We start from the raw sequence: 20,297 nt of genomic DNA, 5'->3' as shown, positions 1-20,297 counted from the left end.
CTCGGGAAGCACTTTTGGCAGCGATTACAACCTAGAGTCTGCTTGGATATGACGCTACAATCTTGGCACACCTGTAGTTTGTCCCATTCTTCTCGGCAGATCGCTCATGTTCTGTCAGGATGGATGGGGAGAGTTGCTGCACAGCTATTTTTAGGTCACTCCAGAGATGTTTGATCGGGTTCAAGGTGAACCTTCGCCCCAGTCTGAGGTCCTGAGCAGGTTCTCATCAAGGATATCGGTACTTTTCTCCGTTCATCTTTACCTCGATCCTGACTAGTCTCCCAGTCCCTGCCGCTGAAAAACAACCCCACAGCATGATGCTGCCATCACCACCATGCTTCACCGTAGGGATGGTGCCAGGTTTCCTCCAGACGTGACACTTGGGATGTAGGCCAAAGAGTTCAATCTTTGTTTCATCAGACCAGATAATCTTAGGTGCCTTTTGGCAAACTCCAAGCGGGCTGTCATGTGCCTTTTACCGAGGAGTGGCTTCCTTCTGGCCACTACCATGAAGGGGTGATTTGGTGGTATTGCAGAGATGGATGAACCTTCCAGAACGACAACCATCTCCACAGAGGAACTCTGGAGCTCTGTCAGAGTGACCATCTGGTTCTTGGTCACCTCCCTGACCAAGGCCCTTCTCCCCCGATTGCTCAGTTTGGCTGGGCGGACAGCTCTAGTAAGAAGTGGTTCCAAACTTCATCCATTTAAGAATGAGGCCACTGTGTTCTTGGGGACCTTTAATTCTGAAGAAATGTTTTGGTACCCTTTCCCAGATCTGTGCCTCGACACAATCCTGTCTCAAAGCTCTCCAGATAATTCATTCGACCTCATTGCTTGGTTTTTAAATTGACATGCACTGTCAACTGTGGGACTTTATAGTGTGTGCCTTTCCAAATCATGTCCAATCAAATTAATTTACCACAGGTGGACTCAAATCAAGTTGTAGAAACATTAAGGATGATCAATGGAAACAGGATGCACCTGAGCTCAATTTCGAGTCTCATAGCAAAGGGTCTGAGTACTTAGGTAAATATTTTATTTTTAATACCTGTTTTCGCTTTCTCATTATGTGGTATTGTGTATAGATTGATGAGGCCCTAAAAAATGTCAAAGACTCCAGCCACCAAAGTAATAGAATATAGAAAGGTGGGACACAGAGTGGTCATAATAGTTTGTAGGTCAAACCATTCGGACGCCACAGATGTTTGTGAGGAGACCGATTTGCGGGATGTCTCATGGTCTGACAAACACCACTCTAGCTCTGCCACCTTGCACCGCAGATGCAGAAGTGCGACAGCGGTGGATTGAGAGATATCCAATGCAAAAAAACAGCTCTCTAGCTTAAACTAATGTTTAAATTTCTTTTTTTTTTTTTTTTTACAAACTTTTGTATTATGTTAGTTATATTGATGCACCGGTGCGTCAATCGACTCTAGGGGATTAATACACCAATGGTAACATATTCTCTTACCTAATTTAAATAAGTACTGCCTTGTTACCAACATCGGAGAAGGTGTATTTGCAGAGGGCAGTGGTTTATAGCTACTCTACTGTTGTCAAGATTTTACCGTAGGGTGTCAGCAAATATAATTACAAGTTTACCTAATTAATCTATGTCAAAAATACTTCTTTCCCCTTTCATCTGTGTCTGGTGTTAGTTACTGTCTAGCTAGGTCCTCAGCTAGCATGGAACAAAGGCGGGGGGCATTGAAATCTGACGCAGTTGTCAAGTCAACATGCGTCAGCGCTGCATTGAACTGCATCACAAGAGACATGCCAAACGGGAGATGTATAAAAATGAATTAATTTCATTGATGCAATTTCAATGTTGTTAGAGTTGCTTTGTGAATCACCAAATTTCATTGAGATGATTTTACTGCAGCACTGCATCCAAGTTGCTTGACATAGGCATTCCAAAGAGCTGTCAGTCCAGGCGACTCAGCCGGTCTTTTCAAACTTGCTGGTAGTTAGCCATGAGAGAAGAAGTAGTTTTCAGAATGACTGTTCAGGGTCTTTAACCCATAGCTACCCAGACTAACTATTTATCAGTCTCATGGCTTGGGGGATAGAAGCTGTTCAGGGTCCTGTTGGTTCCAGACTTGGTGCATCGGTACCACTTGCCGTGCGGCAGAAGAGCAAGCAGTCTATGACTTGGGTGGCTGAAGTGACAATTTTTAGGGCCTTCCTCTGACACCGCATACTAGAGAGGTCCTGGATGGCAGAGAGCTTAACTCCAGTGATGTACTGGGCTGTACACACTACCCTCTGTAGCACCTTGCGGTCGGATACCAAGCAGTTGCCATACCAAGTGGTGATGCTGCCAGTCAAGATGCTCTCAAATGGTGCAGCTATAGACATTTGAGGATCTGAGGGCACATGCCAAATCTTTTCAGCCTCCTGAGGAGTAGAGGCGTTGCCGTGCTTTCTTAACGACTGTGTTGGTGTGTGTGGATCATGATAATCTCTTAGTGATGTGGACACAGGAAATTTAAACTCTCAACCCGTGTGTCATCAGCAAACGTAATGATGGCTGTTGGAGTCGTGAGTGAACAGGGAGTACAAGAGGGGAATAAACACACACCGCTGAGAGACCCCTGTGTTAAGGGTCAGCATAGCGGATGTGTTGCCTACCCTCACCACCTGGGGGTGGCCCATCAGGATCCAGTTGCAGAGGAAGGTGTTTAGTCCCAGGATCCTTAGCTTAGTGATGAGCTTTGAGGGCACTATGGTGTTGAACGCTGAGGTATAGTCAATGAACAGCATTTTCACATGTTCCTCTTGTTCAGGTGGGAGAGGGCAGTGTGGAGTGCAATAGAGTTTGCATCATCTGTGGATCTGTTGGGGCGGTATGAGAATTGGAGTGGTTCCAGGGTGTCTACGATGGTGTTGATGTGAGCCATGACCAGTCTTTCAAACATTTCATGGCTACAGATGTGAGTGCTATGGGGAGATTTAGACAGGTTACCTTGTTGTTCTTTGTCACAGGGAATATGGTCTGCTTGAAACATGTAGGTATTACAGACTGGGTCAGGGACAGGTTGAAAATGTCAGTGAAGACACCTGCCAGCAGGTTAGCGCATGCTTTGCGTATTCATCATGGTCATCAATGATTCAGAGGGGTTGGGTTAAACACGAAGGCACATTTCAGTTGTACAACTGACTAGGTATCCCCCTTTGCCATCTGTTCATCTACCCTGTTTAAAGGTCTTACTCACATCGGCTATGGAAAGCGAGATCACAGTCGTCTGGAACAGCTGCTTCTCTCATGCATGGTTCAGTGTTGCTTGCCTCAAAGCGAGCATAGAAGGAATTTCACAGGAATTTAGGAATTCAGAGAACCAGGAGACAGACCACATTACTGCAGCTCATCTACCATTTAACAGCAGCTCATCAAATACCACAAGAGCTTATAAACAATTTGACTCCACTGAATATTAAAACTTTCCACACAGAACCCGCATGAGTGCGCTCACACATACATACATACACAGTACACACGCACATTTTTTGCCGCAGTTGTCTGATCTACTTTACCGCAGTAGGTAGCTGCAGAGCTGAACATTAACAGCAGCAACAACTCAAGCAGAAACTGGTGGAGTGAGAAACTGGGTTTGGTGGGACCCACTGGTCATGGATGATGCATCCAAACACCAGAGTATAAGGACAGGAAATGTGAATGTGTGTGTGTACTGTACGTGTAGTAGTGAATAGCGACATGACACTTACCAAAGATATTGGTGGAATGTCCTTTCTTGGCGAGAGGTTTCAGCTCGTTGTGTCCCCATCCGTACTGTCTGTAGCTGTCCCACGCATGCTTCATCATCTACAACATACACACGAGCAGCCTGCTTTAGACAAAACATCTGGTACACAAAAACAGTAACCCATCTTGAACTATGGAGTGGAGTTAATACCACCAGTTGAAGAGACCATTCCAACAGGCTTATCACAGTCAAATAAATGACTCAGAACAAAAAAAAACACAGATTAGCATGCACACACACAATCCTTTAGCTTTTTTTCACCATCATTGCAGCCTCGCCAGGAGAGAGGGCGGCACAATACCTAGCCCTTTGTTCTGGGCAATGATGCTAATAAGAGAGACATTCCTGTGCCCCTTCAGCCAGTGCCCCCACCTCCACTCAATCCCCCCCCCCCCCCCCCCCCGAGCCCCAGCCCCTGGTGTGGCCTTAACCCTGTCTGTTGTTCTGTCACTCGGTTGCTAGGTCACTGCCCAGCAGGTCCCTCACCACAAGGCTGGGTGGACAGGACACGACACTGTGCGTGTGTGTGTGCATGTGTGTTATGCGTGCCGTGTAACTCCTCTTCAGACATTGTTAAATTGTAGCCGTGGGGCTCCTTCTCTCTCTAAGCGTTGTTTTCCTTGGCTGTCTGGAGGCACTGACTAAACGTTTGTGGATAAAAACACTGCTTTATTCTTAACATGACCTTTAAAAGAGGAGCCGTAAGAGCTGGACTGAGAATAAACAGAGAATAAAGAGGGCGAGCAGGATAAGAGCGAAAGAGACAGAATCGTGAGAGAAGATTTGACATGGGAGACGGATGTGCATCTCTCGTCAGCATCACTAAGGGAAACTGTGAGGACAACACTACTGACTGGCAGAGAGTCACGCTTTCCCAAAGCTCTACTGCATTCTCACTACTTCCAATTTCCCTTTGTCTTATTAATCATCACCCTAGTCTGATGGGATCAGCTATCCCAGAGGAGAGCATTTCGTCACCTGGTCCTTCTCTGTCTGCCGGTCATGGCAGCAGTCTAAAAACCAGGACAGCTTTTCCTCCTGTACGAGCCATAGCCAGCTCTCCTCACAGCAAGACCAGGGCGAGGGAGGGAGCCAAGCCAATAAAACCGGGAGTTTTGTGTTCTTGGCTTGGTGACGTTCCATGACGCACGCAGTCTCCACATGCAGGAGATTATAAATTACATTTACACACCAGGACAAAGCCACTTAACCATTGGCTCCCAACGACCAGGTAGATGTCCAATTGGCCGGTTTATCAAATTATGATTGGCCCATATGTTGAGGAATATAGGACGTACAAAAACAGAATATTCAAATTCTACACTGATGGGACATTTCATGAACATGACACTCACTTCAAAGCCTAAAATCCCAGTCAATAAATTGACTGTCGTCACTTCTGTAGTACGGAGTCGGATCTAAAATTCAATAGCCAATGAAAGATTCTCCCTTCATGTGTGAATGTATGGTACGTTCCAACAGACGTTGCGCCTACAGGTTAGGTTACCTCCCTGAGCACATATTGAATGTCAGGTTCACTGAAGACATACAGATACGGCTCCCTATTTCCTATATAGTGGACCCTATGAGCCCAGGTCAAAAGTAGTGCACCGTAAAGCCATTTAGGATGCAGGCCAGGAGAATAATGTGTTAACTCATGTGGCATGGCAAGTATTTATATTTGATAGGGTTTTGGTTGGCTCCGTTTCTGTCTGGTTTCAGCTCTCACACGTCCACATTCTTCACCAGCTTAGCTATGCCTCAACTTCTTCACGGAGACCATGGGAGTACTGAGGGATTTACAAATCACAACATGAGCGAGAGGAATAATGCTCATCAGCAAATAGAGGGAGATTCTGCACTCTGCAATAATACAGTGCTAGCTATGCTCCCAGCTGTGTTAAGTATGACAAGGTTTAAACTATAACTATGTCTCATCAGGCTTAAACAATATCACAATAAATTAACTTGTATTTGCGGATTCTTCTCTTCTACTAACTAGTGGTGTCACGATACCAGAATTCTGAATTCGATACCAGGTTAAGAATCACAATACTTGATACCAAATTGATAACACGGCAAAAAAAGGCGTATTAGCTGTTAGATTCTAATTTTCAGAGTAAAAACTCAGCCAAGTTTATTCTTCCCAGAGGATTAATACAGCTGCATTAGACAGACATTGTTCACACAAGCACTGATATTTAACCCTTTCTCCTATGCGGTCTCCGCCTACACATCTGAACAAACATTGTATCTTTACTGCTAGGCAGGAAACTAAGTGATACGGCCATAAACTTTTTTCTCCCTTAAAGTGACCTGACCTCGACCCCCTTCATCACTAGTCCATGGCTCTCTCCCGTTATCAATGCCTACCACATGTGATCGCTTTCCCTACACTCAGTACATTCCAAGCTTAAATGCACACACCATATACCTTCCTCCTACAGATAACCATTAACTTCTGGTGTAGACCCTCTAAACATAAGCACTCAATATTTCAATAACTGATAATTAACCCTATCCCAAGTTAAGGAGTTAGCACCCAGAATCCATCAGACAGACACATAATGGCACTTCATCCAGACAGATCTTTTGAGTTCCTTTGACATTTTTTTATGTATGCATTAAATTAATCAATTAGACAATCAATTTGACTCTTTTTTAAAAAACAAATCTAACTACACTGAACAAAAATATAAACGTAACATTGAAAGTGCTGGTCCCATGTTTCATGAGCTGAAATAAAATATCCCAGAAATATTCCAAAATATTATTTCTCTCATATTTTGTGCACAAATTTGTTTACATCACTGTTAGCGAGCATTTTACACTATGTCATGATAATCCATCCACCTGACAGGTGTGGCATATCAAGAAGCTGATTAGAGAGCATGATCATTACACAAGGCCACTTTAAAATGTGCACTTTTGTCACAACACAATGCCACAGATGTCAAGTTTGCAAAGATGAAGCAATGTTTTATATTATAAAAGTGTGCGCTGTCTATTTAAGACCACTGACGTCATTCACACAAAGTCGGTTTGAGGCTTGAGCAAAGATGATCTTGACTGGGATAGACGTGAGGTGGAGGAGATGAAGTGAATAAACAGTTTTTGGTGACAATCAGCTTTGTACTCAGCAATATTTTGCGTTATGGTTTGCATATTATCACAAACAAGGTACTAGGGTAGTGAATTGATGTTGACTTCTGCTGTACGCTAGCAAGGAAGGTTAACCTCCACCGGTATCTTCTTGCATTGTAGTGTTTTGGTTTTGGGAACAGTAATGGGCAATTTCAAAATTTCTACATGCCGTGTGGCATTATTCTATTGTGTTCACTTCTGCCCAGCATAAGTGGTGATGCAGCCTGGACTCAGTGGTTCCTCATGGCAGACTAGCACTAGTGGGGCAGGGACATCGCTGCGTTAAGAGACTTGATCCTCTCTCGAAATACACGATGTGAGACACTTGATATTTATACCCTAAGTAACAACATTTCTAGTGGTCTGGGGCATGCAGAGGTGGGGAGGGAGCTCGTTCCAAAGCCGGGAGCCGAGACAGCAGAATGCTTGGGCACGCATTGTTTTTAGGCGTGTCTTTGGGACTGCAAGGAGTCTGACTGGCTGTAGTGGAGCGGGTCGAGAGCTTAAAGTTCCTCGGTGTCCATGTCAATAAAGAATTAACATGGTGTACACACACCCAACAGTCGTGAAGACACGACAACGCCTCTTCCCCCTCAGGAGGCTGAAAAGATATGGCATGTTTCCTTCGTTCCTCAAAAAGTTCTACAGCTGCACCACAGAGCATCTTCACTGGCATCACCACCACTTGGTATGACTGCTTGGCATCCGACTGCAAAGTGTTACAGAGGGTGGTGCGGACGGTCCAGTACAACACTGGGGCCGAGCTCCCTGCCATCCAGGACCCCTATACCAGGCAGTGTCAGATGAACGCCCGCAAAAGACCCCAGCCAAAGAGTCCACCGGACCAGACCAGGACAAACATGCGCGACTACACGCCCAGAAGTACCCGCGCAATTACACACAAACGACTACACGCACACACAGGACTACACGCACACACAGGACTACACGCCCGCACACACAAACGACTACACACACGTACACAGGACTACCCGCACGACTACACACACCCGCCCGACGACACACCCAAACACGCACGACTACACAAACACGCACGACTACACACCCCGGCACACACACGACTACACAACCCGGCACACACACACGCATGACTACACACCCGCACGACCACGTGTGCCTCTGTGGAGTTGGGAGAACTTTCCAGAAGGACAACCATCTTTGCAATATGTTAAATCAGGCCTTTTAACAGTGGCGACACGGAAGCCACTCAGGACCTGGGGCGAAGGTTCACCTTCCAACAGGACAACGACCCTAAGCACACAGCCAAGACAGCGCAGGAGTGGCTTCGGGACAAGTCTCTGAATGTCCTTGAGTGGCCAAGCCAGAGCCCGGACTTGAACATCTCAAGAGACCTGAAAATAGCTGTGCAGCGACGCTCCCCATCCATCCTGGCAAAACTTGTGAGGATGTGAAGAGAAGAATGGGAGAAACTCTTCAAATACATGTGCCAAGCTTATAGCGTCATACCCAAGAAGACTCAAGGCTGTAATCGCTGCCAAAGGTGTTTCAACAAAGTACTGAGTAAAGGTTCTGAATACTTACGTAAATGTGATTTACGTATTTCATTTTAACTACATTTGCAAAAATGTCTAAAACCTGTTTTTGCTTTGTCATTTTGGGGTATTGTGTGTAGATCTATGAGGGATTTGTATTTATTTTTATACATTTTTGAATAAGGCTGTAACGTTACAAAATGTGGAAAAAGTCAAGGGGTCTGAATACTTTGGAGGCACTGTACGTTTAGGTCATTTAGAATACGCTCTTATCCAGAGTGATTTAGGCCTACACAGTGCATTTAACTAAAATAGGGAAGACTACCACAGTCGCAAGTTGCATTACTGAAATACATTTCAATAGTTCTTAAACACAATAAGCCTACATATTTCTACACGCAAAAATGAGCACGGGAGGGGAGTGATTATCAGGAAGAGAAAGGAAAGTTACGGGGTTATAGAACTGTTGCGGGATCAGGACAATTCAGAAAGAAAAAAAAACAAGACAAGACAGGAATGAATTTTCACTCCTGTGTCAACCTCTAACGGACTCCAGGGGATGTTGACGGACCGGATGTTTTTCCATTTGGGGGGAGGATTTGGGATGGACAAGGCCATTTCCCAGTTGTGTTCTGTAACACCCCATTTAAAGCACAGTGAGGTCAGAGATGTCAAGCTTGTATGTGATGACAAGATCTAATGCATGGCCATGGTTGTGGGTGGGAAGAAACATCAACATGCTGTTCTAAATTCAGGCAGTCCAGGAGGTTACAAAAGTAGACAACAAGGGGGCACTGTGGGTTATCAACACGGATGTTAAAATCAACATCTTGGGTAGAAACTGGCAAAGTTCAGAAAAGTCATGAATTAATGAAGGATATATTGTCAGGGTGTAATACATGACTTGGATACTGAGGCTTTGTGGTGGAATGTAATGCACTCAAACGACGTGTAAATCAGAAAGGGGAAGTAGAGTAATTTTCAGGCTGCTCCTTCCCTGCGGCCATCTGTACGTGCCTGATCAATGTACGTGTAGCCCCGGGGAGCACCTTTGTTTAACAGGCATTTTTCCTCCTTCCTGTGCCATGTCTCAGTTAAAACATAGGAAGTCCAAGCTGTTTTCACAAATAAAGTAATTGACAATAAATGTTTTATTGGAGATTGGGTGGCTCCCGCTTGAGCGAGGGATAGAGCGCAGGTTTGACAGATTTGCCCCTCGACGGCGAGTGGAGGCTTTAGCTCGGTTAGACCAGACTGAGGGAATTCCATTCTGATGGCAGTGCAAGACATTTATGGGCCGCACCCGTGATTTTTTCGAGGGGCGCAGAAGACCCGAGTCCTGTATTTGTGCATAAACTGCGCTGCAGAGGCTGTGGCTTTGAAGTTTGCAGCGCTCGGGGAGTGTATACTGCAGAGCCATGGAAGCAGAGTAGAAAAATATATTTGGCAAGGAGTGGGGAGGGGATAAACTCGCCCACAGGTACACAAGTGCCGATATAACTGTAATCCACATAGCTAGCTCGATAGCTGTAGTGTCCAGGTCCAATGCCAAGTTGATTTATTGCGGTCCCAGCAGAGCTCAGCCTGGGAATTAGGCATCAGAGATGGATCCAGGTAGACAGTGGAGTGAGGTGGAGAGAACGCCAGGTAGATTAGCAGGTGATCAGCAATGGAATCTTACATGTATATTTCGACACATTAAGTCTTTCAGTTTGATGGCAATTTCAACTTAGAAAAACAGCTAATAAAACAAGCGTCTAATAAAAAACAAAATCAAGCTTCGGTTGGCGTGAGAAACGGCATCAATCGCGCTGGCGTCCTCATGTGTGGCATTGAAAATCAAACTTGTTATGTTTGTGTTCTGCCCTTTTACATTAGAATTTTTTCAAACATTGAACTTCTATCTAGCCCCATCCCATATCTCTCCCACCATCACACTATAAAAAATATCCTGGGTAGTGCCACCCTCCAACAGTCTAGTAGCTAAACAGACCACATCGAGATCCCTCAGTCTCCCTCTGTCAGTGCCTGCCTTATCCTCCTGATGTTCATTTTGTGCTCCATTGGACTTCTCTACTCTTGGCTTTTATTCCCAGTGACTGTTGGAGGCGTTCTGCTTGTCGGTTAGCAGCCATCCCGCCTGCCTAACTCTGGGCTTGGTGAGGGGAGCATAGGGAAATGACAGCTTGCGGTGGGGTGCTCAGTGTCTGTTAACTGAAACCCATGCGCCACAGAGATTATGAAGACAAACACACAAACTGTGTAAGAAACTCACAGCCTACCTTGTGGTTCTGGCTATGTTGGTTTTAAAAATGGTAACTTGCAACACCAAGTTTGTGGGTTTGATTCACACAAGGGACACATACACTATGTGTACAAAACATTAGGAACACTTGACCTTTCCACGACATTGCCTGACAAGGTGAAAGCTGTGATCCCTTATGTCACTTGTTAAATTCACTTCAATCAGTGTAGATGAAGGGGAGGAGACTGGTTAAAGAAAGATTTTGAAGCCTTGAGACATGGATTGTGTATGTGTGCCATTCAGAGGGTGAATGGGCAAGACAAAAGATTTAAGTGCCTTTGAACAGGGTATGGTAGTAGGTGCCACACGCACAGGTTTGAGAATGTCAACAACTGTAACGCTGCTGGGGTTTTCACTCAACAATTTCCTGTGTGTATCAAGAATGGTCCACCACCCAAAGGACTTCCAGCCAACATGACAAAACTGTGGGAAGTATTGCGTCAACATGGGCCAGCATCCTTGTGGACCGCTTTCGACACCTTGTGGAGTCCATGCACGGACAAATTGAGGCTGTTCTGAGGGCAAAACGGGGTGCAATTCAAAATTAGGAAGGTGATCCTAATGTTTGGTACACTCAGTGTATACTGGATATAGCCTGTGTTAACTAAGTCACAATGGATAAAAGCATCCATTTAATAACCATCATTATCTTTGTCTGTCTAGCAGAGGTTATGCGGTCTTGCGCTGACATTGTCAACATAAGCAATGTTCATATCCACACCAGGATAATTATGTAGTAATTTCTACCCACTATCTATCACGGTGTGGACCAACGTCTGCCTTTAGTACCAAGGAGGAGGTTAATATAAGCTCATCTCCCTCTGCCCAGAGAGGATTTGGCCTGATGTGGTATCAGTGCAGATTGACGATTAGGCGCTCTCATCTCTCATTTTAATATGGAGCGGTGCAGATATCACCTCTGCAGATGTATTAATCACGCCACCTTCTATGCCACCGTCGACCTTGGCTTGGAACGGACTCCACCCTCTCTGTCCATCCATCATCACTGAGAAGTGTATATCTATCCAGCTCTTCGAGCTGATGAAAACAGCTGATTTTTCTATTAAGATTTTTGGAGAATGTCTGACAGATTCATAACCAGTTCTGATATATATGTACACACTGATGTGGAAGGAAAGGTGGATTTCATCATCTGTGCCTTAAAGGACACGTCACCTTGTCATTTCAAGTCGGAGAGCTCTGGTAATATGACTTTTGTTCTAAATATCTGATGTTTTACCTGTTGTGGGCTGAGCTCTTGGGCGCGTTGCATGAAGACATTATTTCCCCGGCTGATCACTTTTCCACAGCGCAACATTGCAGAGAACCTTGAGGGTGACATCCTTTTAGAGTAAATCACTTCTCTTGGACCACTTCTTGGAGAAGCAAGGCCAGGACTGGCGCAAAGCACAGAAAGAGGGAAGCGAGAGATGAGGTAGACCGAAAGTGAGAAGCACGCAAAAAGAGCACTACAGAAAGAGTATCCAAGCAGATAAAGCAGAGGAAGAAGGATAGAAAGAGGGGGGAATGCAAAAGCAAGACAGATGGAAACAAGAGCAGATATAGATAGGGTGATGGGGGTATGACTCAGTGTGACTGAACAGGACCTACCTTGATCCAGTTGAATGATGTCTAACAATCTGAGTTGCACCCCCACCCACAGGTTAGACCAGAAGCGGTTGTTTACTGGACTATTTCCTGTTCCTGCATAACTCAGGCCAGGGGAGGAGGACAGGGACGTGGGTGGACAGCCTATAAATTGAGAGGTCCGCAGTGCGGCTGGCCAGTGCTCTCTCTGCCTTCCTGTCTCCCGTTCTGGGAAACATTGCCCACTAGGAGCTCTGCTCTGACCTTCACAATGACAGCCAAACTCTGGCCCACCAGGCACCTATGTCCCGCATCCCGCCCGGGTCTGTCAGGACACAGCCTGCCCTCAACCATCAGCACCAGGTGATTCATACAGCAGAAGCTACCCCCCACCACCGCCCTGTAAGTCACACCTGATGCCAAATATTCATAAATCCATGGGAGTCACAGTGCTGCTGCGGGAGCAGGACCATTTCTTCTAGGCTACTGCCATTGTTTAAAAATCAGCTTCGCTTGAGAGGCGAGGGGAGCTGCAGTGCTTTGGAGGTTTGGGAAACTGCATCTGGAGTTATGATTGTGCTGCCCTGGATAACCTCGAGTCACCCTGATTTATAAACCTCCCTACATCCTCCCCCCTCGAACGGATCCTATCTGCTCTAAAGGACGGCCCTTCACAAGATACACAATGGCCGTGAAAATGTGACAGATCTGCGCTCCACTGTAAATACATTCATGACACCCAGGGTGACAAATTGATTTTAAAAGGAGACAGTAAAGTAGCTCAGATAGGTCCCTTAAACAGCTCTTAGCATCGGGTCCTAACAAATAAGATAATACAGCTGCTGCTCCATTGTAACATATGGTGCTCTCACACCGATATAGCCACCTAGAACACTCATCGTGGTTTCAGACCCAGTCACAATGAATGAATGTGGAAGCACAACAAGAGGTGGGTTCAGGAATTACACCCCTGTCAGAATAGCAATCACAGCCAGTAAACAGGGCAGTCAGGTGAACAAGTTTGGGTAGTAGTACAATATTAGAGAGTCACCACTTTGTTGAGAAGCTTTTGCCTTCAAATGAAAACTGACTGGGCCCATTCCCTCTGGCACATTCTCCTGACCTTGCTGTGACTGTTCTTTGGGATAATATTAACTGGTATTCTGCCTCTCTCTCCCAGTCTCTCTGACCCTGAGTACTTCCGTGTGCACTACTATGCCCCCTCCCTCGCCTCTTCTTTCTCACTCCCTATACTGGGCATATGCTCAGCCATGATCATGGCACTGAACTGGTCCCTGTGCTCCCCAGTACTTTCCCCCCAGGGCTCCCAGTATCCCAGGCCACCCCCCACCTCTATCGATCCCAGAAAGCCGTGCCAACACTGAACAAAGACACTCCACTCCCCCTCCCTGCTAAGACGGTCCCTAACGGAAGGGTGAGGACCATGGATCACAGGCTGTCCGTTTACAGACGCTCCCTGACAAGACTATAGTTCAAATCACAGAACTGGAGAGTTCTCCTGTCATTGAGAGTTTCAAAAGGCATGCATACACAGAGAGGGTATGGACATCACAATCCATTTCCAAGTACAGCTGATTGTTTGAGTTGAAAGGATACTAAAATGGAATATTACATCGTAATGACGAGATTGCCCGGGTCAGGGAAGTAGAAATACTATACAATGGGGAGAACATTACATTTTATGGGGCAGCAGAAATGAACCAGTAAACATACGTGAAATCAAGGCGCTCTCTTGCATTCAGCCTCCTGCCTCTTCTCAAACACGGCTCAGTGTCACAGTTAGAATTAGAAAAACAATAGTGAAGCAGTCAAACCCCTCGACACATGCAGGCAGAAGGATCACGACATGGAAGACAAAACCTCTCCATTCCTACCCCTCTCCTTGCTCTTACGCTAATCCAGGAAGGATAAATTATTTTCCCTGCTTCCGTTTAATCTGTTCAAACTATGGATGCACGATATAAAACGGTAAGCATCGGAATCGTCCGTCATTATCTAAAAATGCCAACATTGGCATCGGCCCGATGACTAGTTTAACGCAGATGCGCAAAACCAATGTCAGAGCTGACGTGAATACCTATATAACGTAGGTAGATGACGTAATGACGCCATGAAAAATATAGCAGCTCGAGCAGTCATCAAGTCGAGCAGTCATTTGAAAGAGTAAGAACATTTCAGCGGGACAACGCAAATGCACACCAAGATAATGGAATTCATTGCCCTTGACAATCAACCATTCTCTGTCGTGGATGATGTTGTCTTTCGCCGACTGGTCGAGCACCACTACCTATTAGGTGCCATATTTCAGATGTTGCCCTACCGGAGTTACACAGTATTGTTGAAACGCACATCCATGAGCATCACTGCTATTAGCTTCCCGACTGACATTTGGACCAGCGATGTCAGCCCCATGACCATTAGGAGTCTGACAGCACAGTGGGTCCATGAGGATTTCCTACTGAGGAAAGACGTATTGCATGCTCAAGAATGTGCTGGTTCTTCTCATACTGCTGTCGTGTCTTTACTATCATTAAATTGAAGACTTAGTTTTATCAAAGATTCTCTGTAATTAGTATTACGCGATTAAACTGATTAATCATGTAACTGTAATTAACTAGGAGGTTATAATTTCCTAATATAACCTTTCAGATATTTTATATCGGATCAATTAGTCTTTGAATTAATGAATTATTTACTTTACCTCACGTTAGTCTCATTCTAAACGTCGTAAATTGTTGGTTATCTGCACGAACCCAGTCTTCACTATGAGTCATCCATACATCAATTGTCTTAAATAATTTATTTACTAACTAAGTAATTCACAGAAATGCATAAACAAACAGTAGATCGTTACAAGGAAATGATAACGGAGTTTCCCTAGTGGGATAAACCGGTATCGCGGCTTGGTGGACAAGGGGAAGTGGGGGTCAACTGAGATGAGACACTACAAAGTTGATAATTAGAACAATTGAAATACTAATCCTTTGCACATGAAAGCTCACTCATTCGGGAACAATTGCAATCAATATATATATTTACGCTCAGTGTGTCGTCTTGATTACTGTTGAAAAGTTTGTTTCTTTTGTAGAAGTGTCCGTCTCTCTCTCTGTCATGGTTAGAGTGGATAGTTCAGAGCGACATTCATTCATGTTGTTGTAGAATGGTTGTTTCGGCGGTTGTCGTTCTTCGCGTTCAATGATACCGAATTCCTAGCTGCAGACTAGTAATTAATATCAAAGACTTGTTCTTATTCTGTCGGTATCGATAGTCTAAGAGTTTAACTTCTTGACGCACGGATCCCGTTACCGGGATCATTTATCAACAACAACCGCTAAACTGCAGAGCACCAAATAAAATAAAAAATACAAAAAATATTTATAATCATGAAATCACAAGTGAAATATACCAAAACACAGCTTAGCTTGTTGTTAATCCACCTATCGTGTCAGATTTTGAAAATATGCTTTACAGCGAAAGCAATCCAAGCGTTTGTGAGTTTATCAATCACTAAACAAAACACTAAGAACAGCTAGCCTTAAATTAGCTTGGTCACGAAAGTCAGAAGAGCAATAAAATTAATCGCTTACCTTTGATAATCTTCGGATGTTTGTACTCACGAGACTCCCAGTTACACAATAAATGTTCTTTTTGTTCGATAAAGATTAGTTTTATAACCAAAAACCGCCATTTGGTTTACGCGTTATGTTCAGAAAACCACAGGCTCGTTCCGGTCCTGAAGGGCAGACGAAAATTCCAAAAAGTATCCGTAATGTTAGTAGAAACATGTCAAAGGTTTTTTATAATCAATCCTCAGGTTGTTAACATACATAATCGATAATATTTCAACCGGACGGTAACCTATTCAATACTACAGAGAAAGAAAATGTCGAGATACATCAAGGAACTAATCAAAGGACACCTGACGCTTTTTGAAAAATCTCGCAAATTTTTCAAAATAAAAGCTTGAAACTATGTCTAAAGCCTGGTCACAGCCTGTGGAAGCCATTGGAAAAGGAATCTGGTTGATACCCCTTTAAAAATGGAGGGGCAGGCAACGGAACAGGGATTTTTCCAAATAAAAGGCACTTCCGGGTTGGAGTTCTCACAGACAATATTTTGACAGTTTTGGAAACTTTTGAGTGTTTTCTATCCTAATCTGTCAATTATATGCATATTCTAGTATCTTCACCTGAGAAATAGTCCGTTTACCTTGGGAACGTTATTTTCCCAAACATAAAAATTCTTCCCCCTAGCTGAGAGGTTAACCACGTGGTATGGTTAAAAGATTCAGCAATGGTCTGCAACCTTTGTCCTCCCGTAATGGAGAAAAACATGGTCTAATGAGAATTTCTCAAAGTTGGGGTTTATTCAGGAGTTGCAGAAAAGGGCTTGTCTTGACCCTAACCGGGCTCCTGGGCGGTCCTCTGATTTAGTTAAACTCAAAAGGGAATTGGAGTTTCCTTCATTAAACAGTCCAAAATCACATTACACAATTTTACAGACAGTATCATCCTCACTCATTCATCTTATACAACAATTAGATGTAAACCTCATATCTGAGGCTATTATATAAACAGCGTTATGGTAATGTGGCCACACCGTCTCCCATGAGCTACACCAAAATGTAACAAACGGACCAGTTCGTAGCTGGATTCTTCACCGATCTTTTATACCTTCTCCGGAACATAAATGTTGTTCGGACCTCAAGGTCTGTGAGGTGGAAGAAATTCCTTTGTTCTCTATGAAAACTCATTCTGTCTCTATACTGTGTGGCCATGAGGCAGGGTCTTCCCTGGAATTTACGACCTCTCACCACAGCAGCCTGGTTGTAGGAGCAGAGAGAGGCAGGGAGAGGGGGATGGGGCTTGCTGTACCCAGAGAGGGCAACGTCATGACACCGCTGCTGCCATTTCAGTGGCATTGAGAACATGTTTGAAACATGAACACTCCTAGCTCCATTTGAACAACTGACTTGAGAAATAAGCTCAACTGAGTCCGCAGCAGACATGATACCCTGTCATGACATTGAAAGTCCTGTTCAACAAAAATGCCGACAGAACGTCAGGTTAACTTGGGAAAGTACTCAACTAGAGGCTGAGAGAACAAGCGATTCGGTGGGATTCTCTCTGAGCCTCTACTGGGTCGCCACCATGCTCAATGCTAGGTACAAGGACCGCTATTTCGATGCAGACAAGAAACAGGGTTTACGTGAAATGTTACAGCCACAGCTGAACAAGATGGAAACGGACACAGTGCACACCGTGACAGTGCACATGAAATCCTGGTTGAACAAATGAACAATGAAACAGTTGTTTCAGCCCGTCTGGTGTTCAACCTTCCCAAGTTCTCTCACGTCACCCCGCTCCTCCGCTCTCTCCACTGGCTTCCAGTTGAAGCTCGCATCCGCTACAAGACCATGGTGCTTGCCTACGGAGCTGTGAGGGGAACGGCACCTCAGTACCTTCAGGCTCTGATCAGGCCCTACACCCAAACAAGGGCACTGCGTTCATCCACCTCTGGCCTGCTCGCCTCCCTACCACTGAGGAAGTACAGTTCCCGCTCAGCCCAGTCAAAACTGTTCGCTGCTCTGGCCCCCCAATGGTGGAACAAACTCCCTCACGACGCCAGGACAGCGGAGTCAATCACCACCTTCCGGAGACACCTGAAACCCCACCTCTTTAAGGAATACCTAGGATAGGATAAAGTAATCCTTCTGACCCCCCCCCCCCCTTAAAAGATTTAGATGCACTATTGTAAAGTGGCTGTTCCACTGGATGTCATAAGGTGAATGCACCAATTTGTAAGTCGCTCTGGATAAGAGCGTCTGCTAAATGACTTAAATGTAAATGTAAATGAAACAGCACAGCAAGTAAGTGAAAGAAATGGGGTTTTATTATGTTTTACTGGTAATGGGGACATAGGTAAACGCCAACAAAATAACTTCTTGGCAGTGTGTGTGTTTCAACTATTTAAACTGTACTAGAATGCTTAAAAAGGCTGCTAAAATTTTCAATATCGGTATCGGTTTGTTTTTTGCAAGGAAAATATCGGTATCGGCCAAAAATGTCATATCGGTGCATAGTTCAAACACCAGAGACAACACTGATATGAGCTACTGTGGCAACAGTCCTGAGGTGAGTGGCATTGTGGGTCTGTCTTGTCCTCTTCCAGTTTCTCCGTCACACTCATCAGCCCATCACCATGCTACTCGTTAGGCCTATACTTAGCATTTAGCTGCTGTGGTTTGCCTGGAATACAGACATGTCTTTTCACCACATCTCTTTTCACCATCTTTCCATTTAAGAGAAGTGCTAAACGACAGCAAAAGAGTCATGGAATCATGTTGCCAAACACATCCTCACTTACCGATAGGGCAGTGACGGTCAAGCGACCACTGCCACCGTAATAACTGTTTGAATACGAAAAAAGACAAGGAACAAAGTTTAATCATGTTGTACAATGTGTTGTACAATCCATGTTACAGCAGAATCGGACTCAAAAGCACGAATGCCCGGCCGGCCCACCTTCAGTCAGCTGTTTGTTCCCCCCAAAAATGTATTGATGTTATTACATTTTATTTTTTAAATACGTTTTCATGATGGTAGTCATCTATAACTGTCAGTTACATGATTATACGGTAACCGTGCCAGCCCTACTTACCAACTCATACATATTCAGAGGTGTGTTCTAGCAGAGAGGATACTGTTGAAATATAGATCCACGACATCTATACATAATATATAGAGGTCTAAATTCTCATGAATCATGGATTCTGGTCACCGGGTAGTGTTTCTCTTCTGGGGATATAGGGCTGTATAGGGTGGGCATAGCTTACGACAGTGTGTATCACACAGAGCAGAAACCTAGATTGGCTCCATGAGATGAGTCGTGTTAGATGTGGAAAGGGGCCTATAGCATAGTGCTGTGGCCAATGGATCTTATTTTCTCATTTACTCTCTAGATGCTTATTTTGCAGTTTCACAAATAGTATCAAATGGTGAAGAGGACGGTTCATCCTTAAAAACAGATAAATATCAGTTGAACTAGACTATAGCTTTGGATGTAAACCCTATGAGAAATAAGTGTCGTTACACCGTGTTAGAATGAGTACAGATGGCCGCTTCAGAGAGCGAGAGAGCTTTACGATGCCCTAGAGGAGACGTGTGATATTCATGGACAAGTCATAACGCATTAAATGTAACTATTTCGCTAGATAAATACAACGACAAACATTTATCTTTAATGGACAGTTACTTCCCATTAGCGGCAGTGCTCTAGACAACAACAAAAAAGAAACGTGCCAAGCAAGACAACTGAGATGGTAGCCTATGATTCAAAAAGTAGGCCTAAGCTATTTCAAATAACATTTCCAGGAAATGCATAATAGATATTTGGATGTGCAACATGTCAAAATAGGATCTTCAAGAAGACTTATTTTTGGCTCTTCAGAGAATCTTTGTGCATATTAGCCTATATTATTCACCACCTGGAAACTCAAAACACTTAGCTAGATTGTTAACTCTAAATATGATATTGTTGCTAGATGATCAATTAGCCTACATGGCAGATGTCCTACAAAAACTATTTCAGCGCTAGGCCTAGGCTACTTGATGTAGACGAGGGATAGGCAACTAGCGGCCTGGACGCTTTTGTAGGCCCTCGGATAAAACCCTGCTCCCCCGCCCCCCAACTTATTTTTGAGTTAGAATAGTAAAATACACAAGGAGCAATTTTGAAATTTGGTTGTACATCAGCAGTTTCTCTTGTTAGGTCAGTCAGATTCACTTAATTAGCCCATGTAAGCTAACATTTTTTAGATTGTTAAGATAGCTGGCTGCTAGACTAAACGTGTAGTAGTCAAATCAAATCAAATGTATTTATATAGCCCTTACATCAGCTGATATCTCAAAGTCATGGTCAAATAACCATCCAGGGGTTTATTGTTCATCGGACATCATA

At 44.4% G+C, this 20,297-nt stretch overlaps 1 protein-coding gene across 2 annotated transcripts in view; it reads right to left on the bottom strand.

The window, feature by feature from the left end:
- LOC139546506 (mannosyl-oligosaccharide 1,2-alpha-mannosidase IB) overlaps positions 1-20,297 on the bottom strand; it is a 119,951-nt gene that overhangs the window by 59,583 nt on the left and 40,071 nt on the right. For both annotated transcript variants that reach the window (XM_071354953.1, XM_071354954.1), the window contains exon 5: positions 3,730-3,826. In XM_071354953.1, the coding sequence (XP_071211054.1) occupies positions 3,730-3,826 (97 nt within the window). The remainder of the gene's footprint in view (positions 1-3,729; positions 3,827-20,297) is intronic.

Source organism: Salvelinus alpinus, chromosome 20 (genome assembly GCF_045679555.1).
Source record: "Salvelinus alpinus chromosome 20, SLU_Salpinus.1, whole genome shotgun sequence".
NCBI lineage: Eukaryota > Metazoa > Chordata > Actinopteri > Salmoniformes > Salmonidae > Salvelinus > Salvelinus alpinus.
This window is presented reverse-complemented; position numbering and strand designations above follow the sequence as displayed.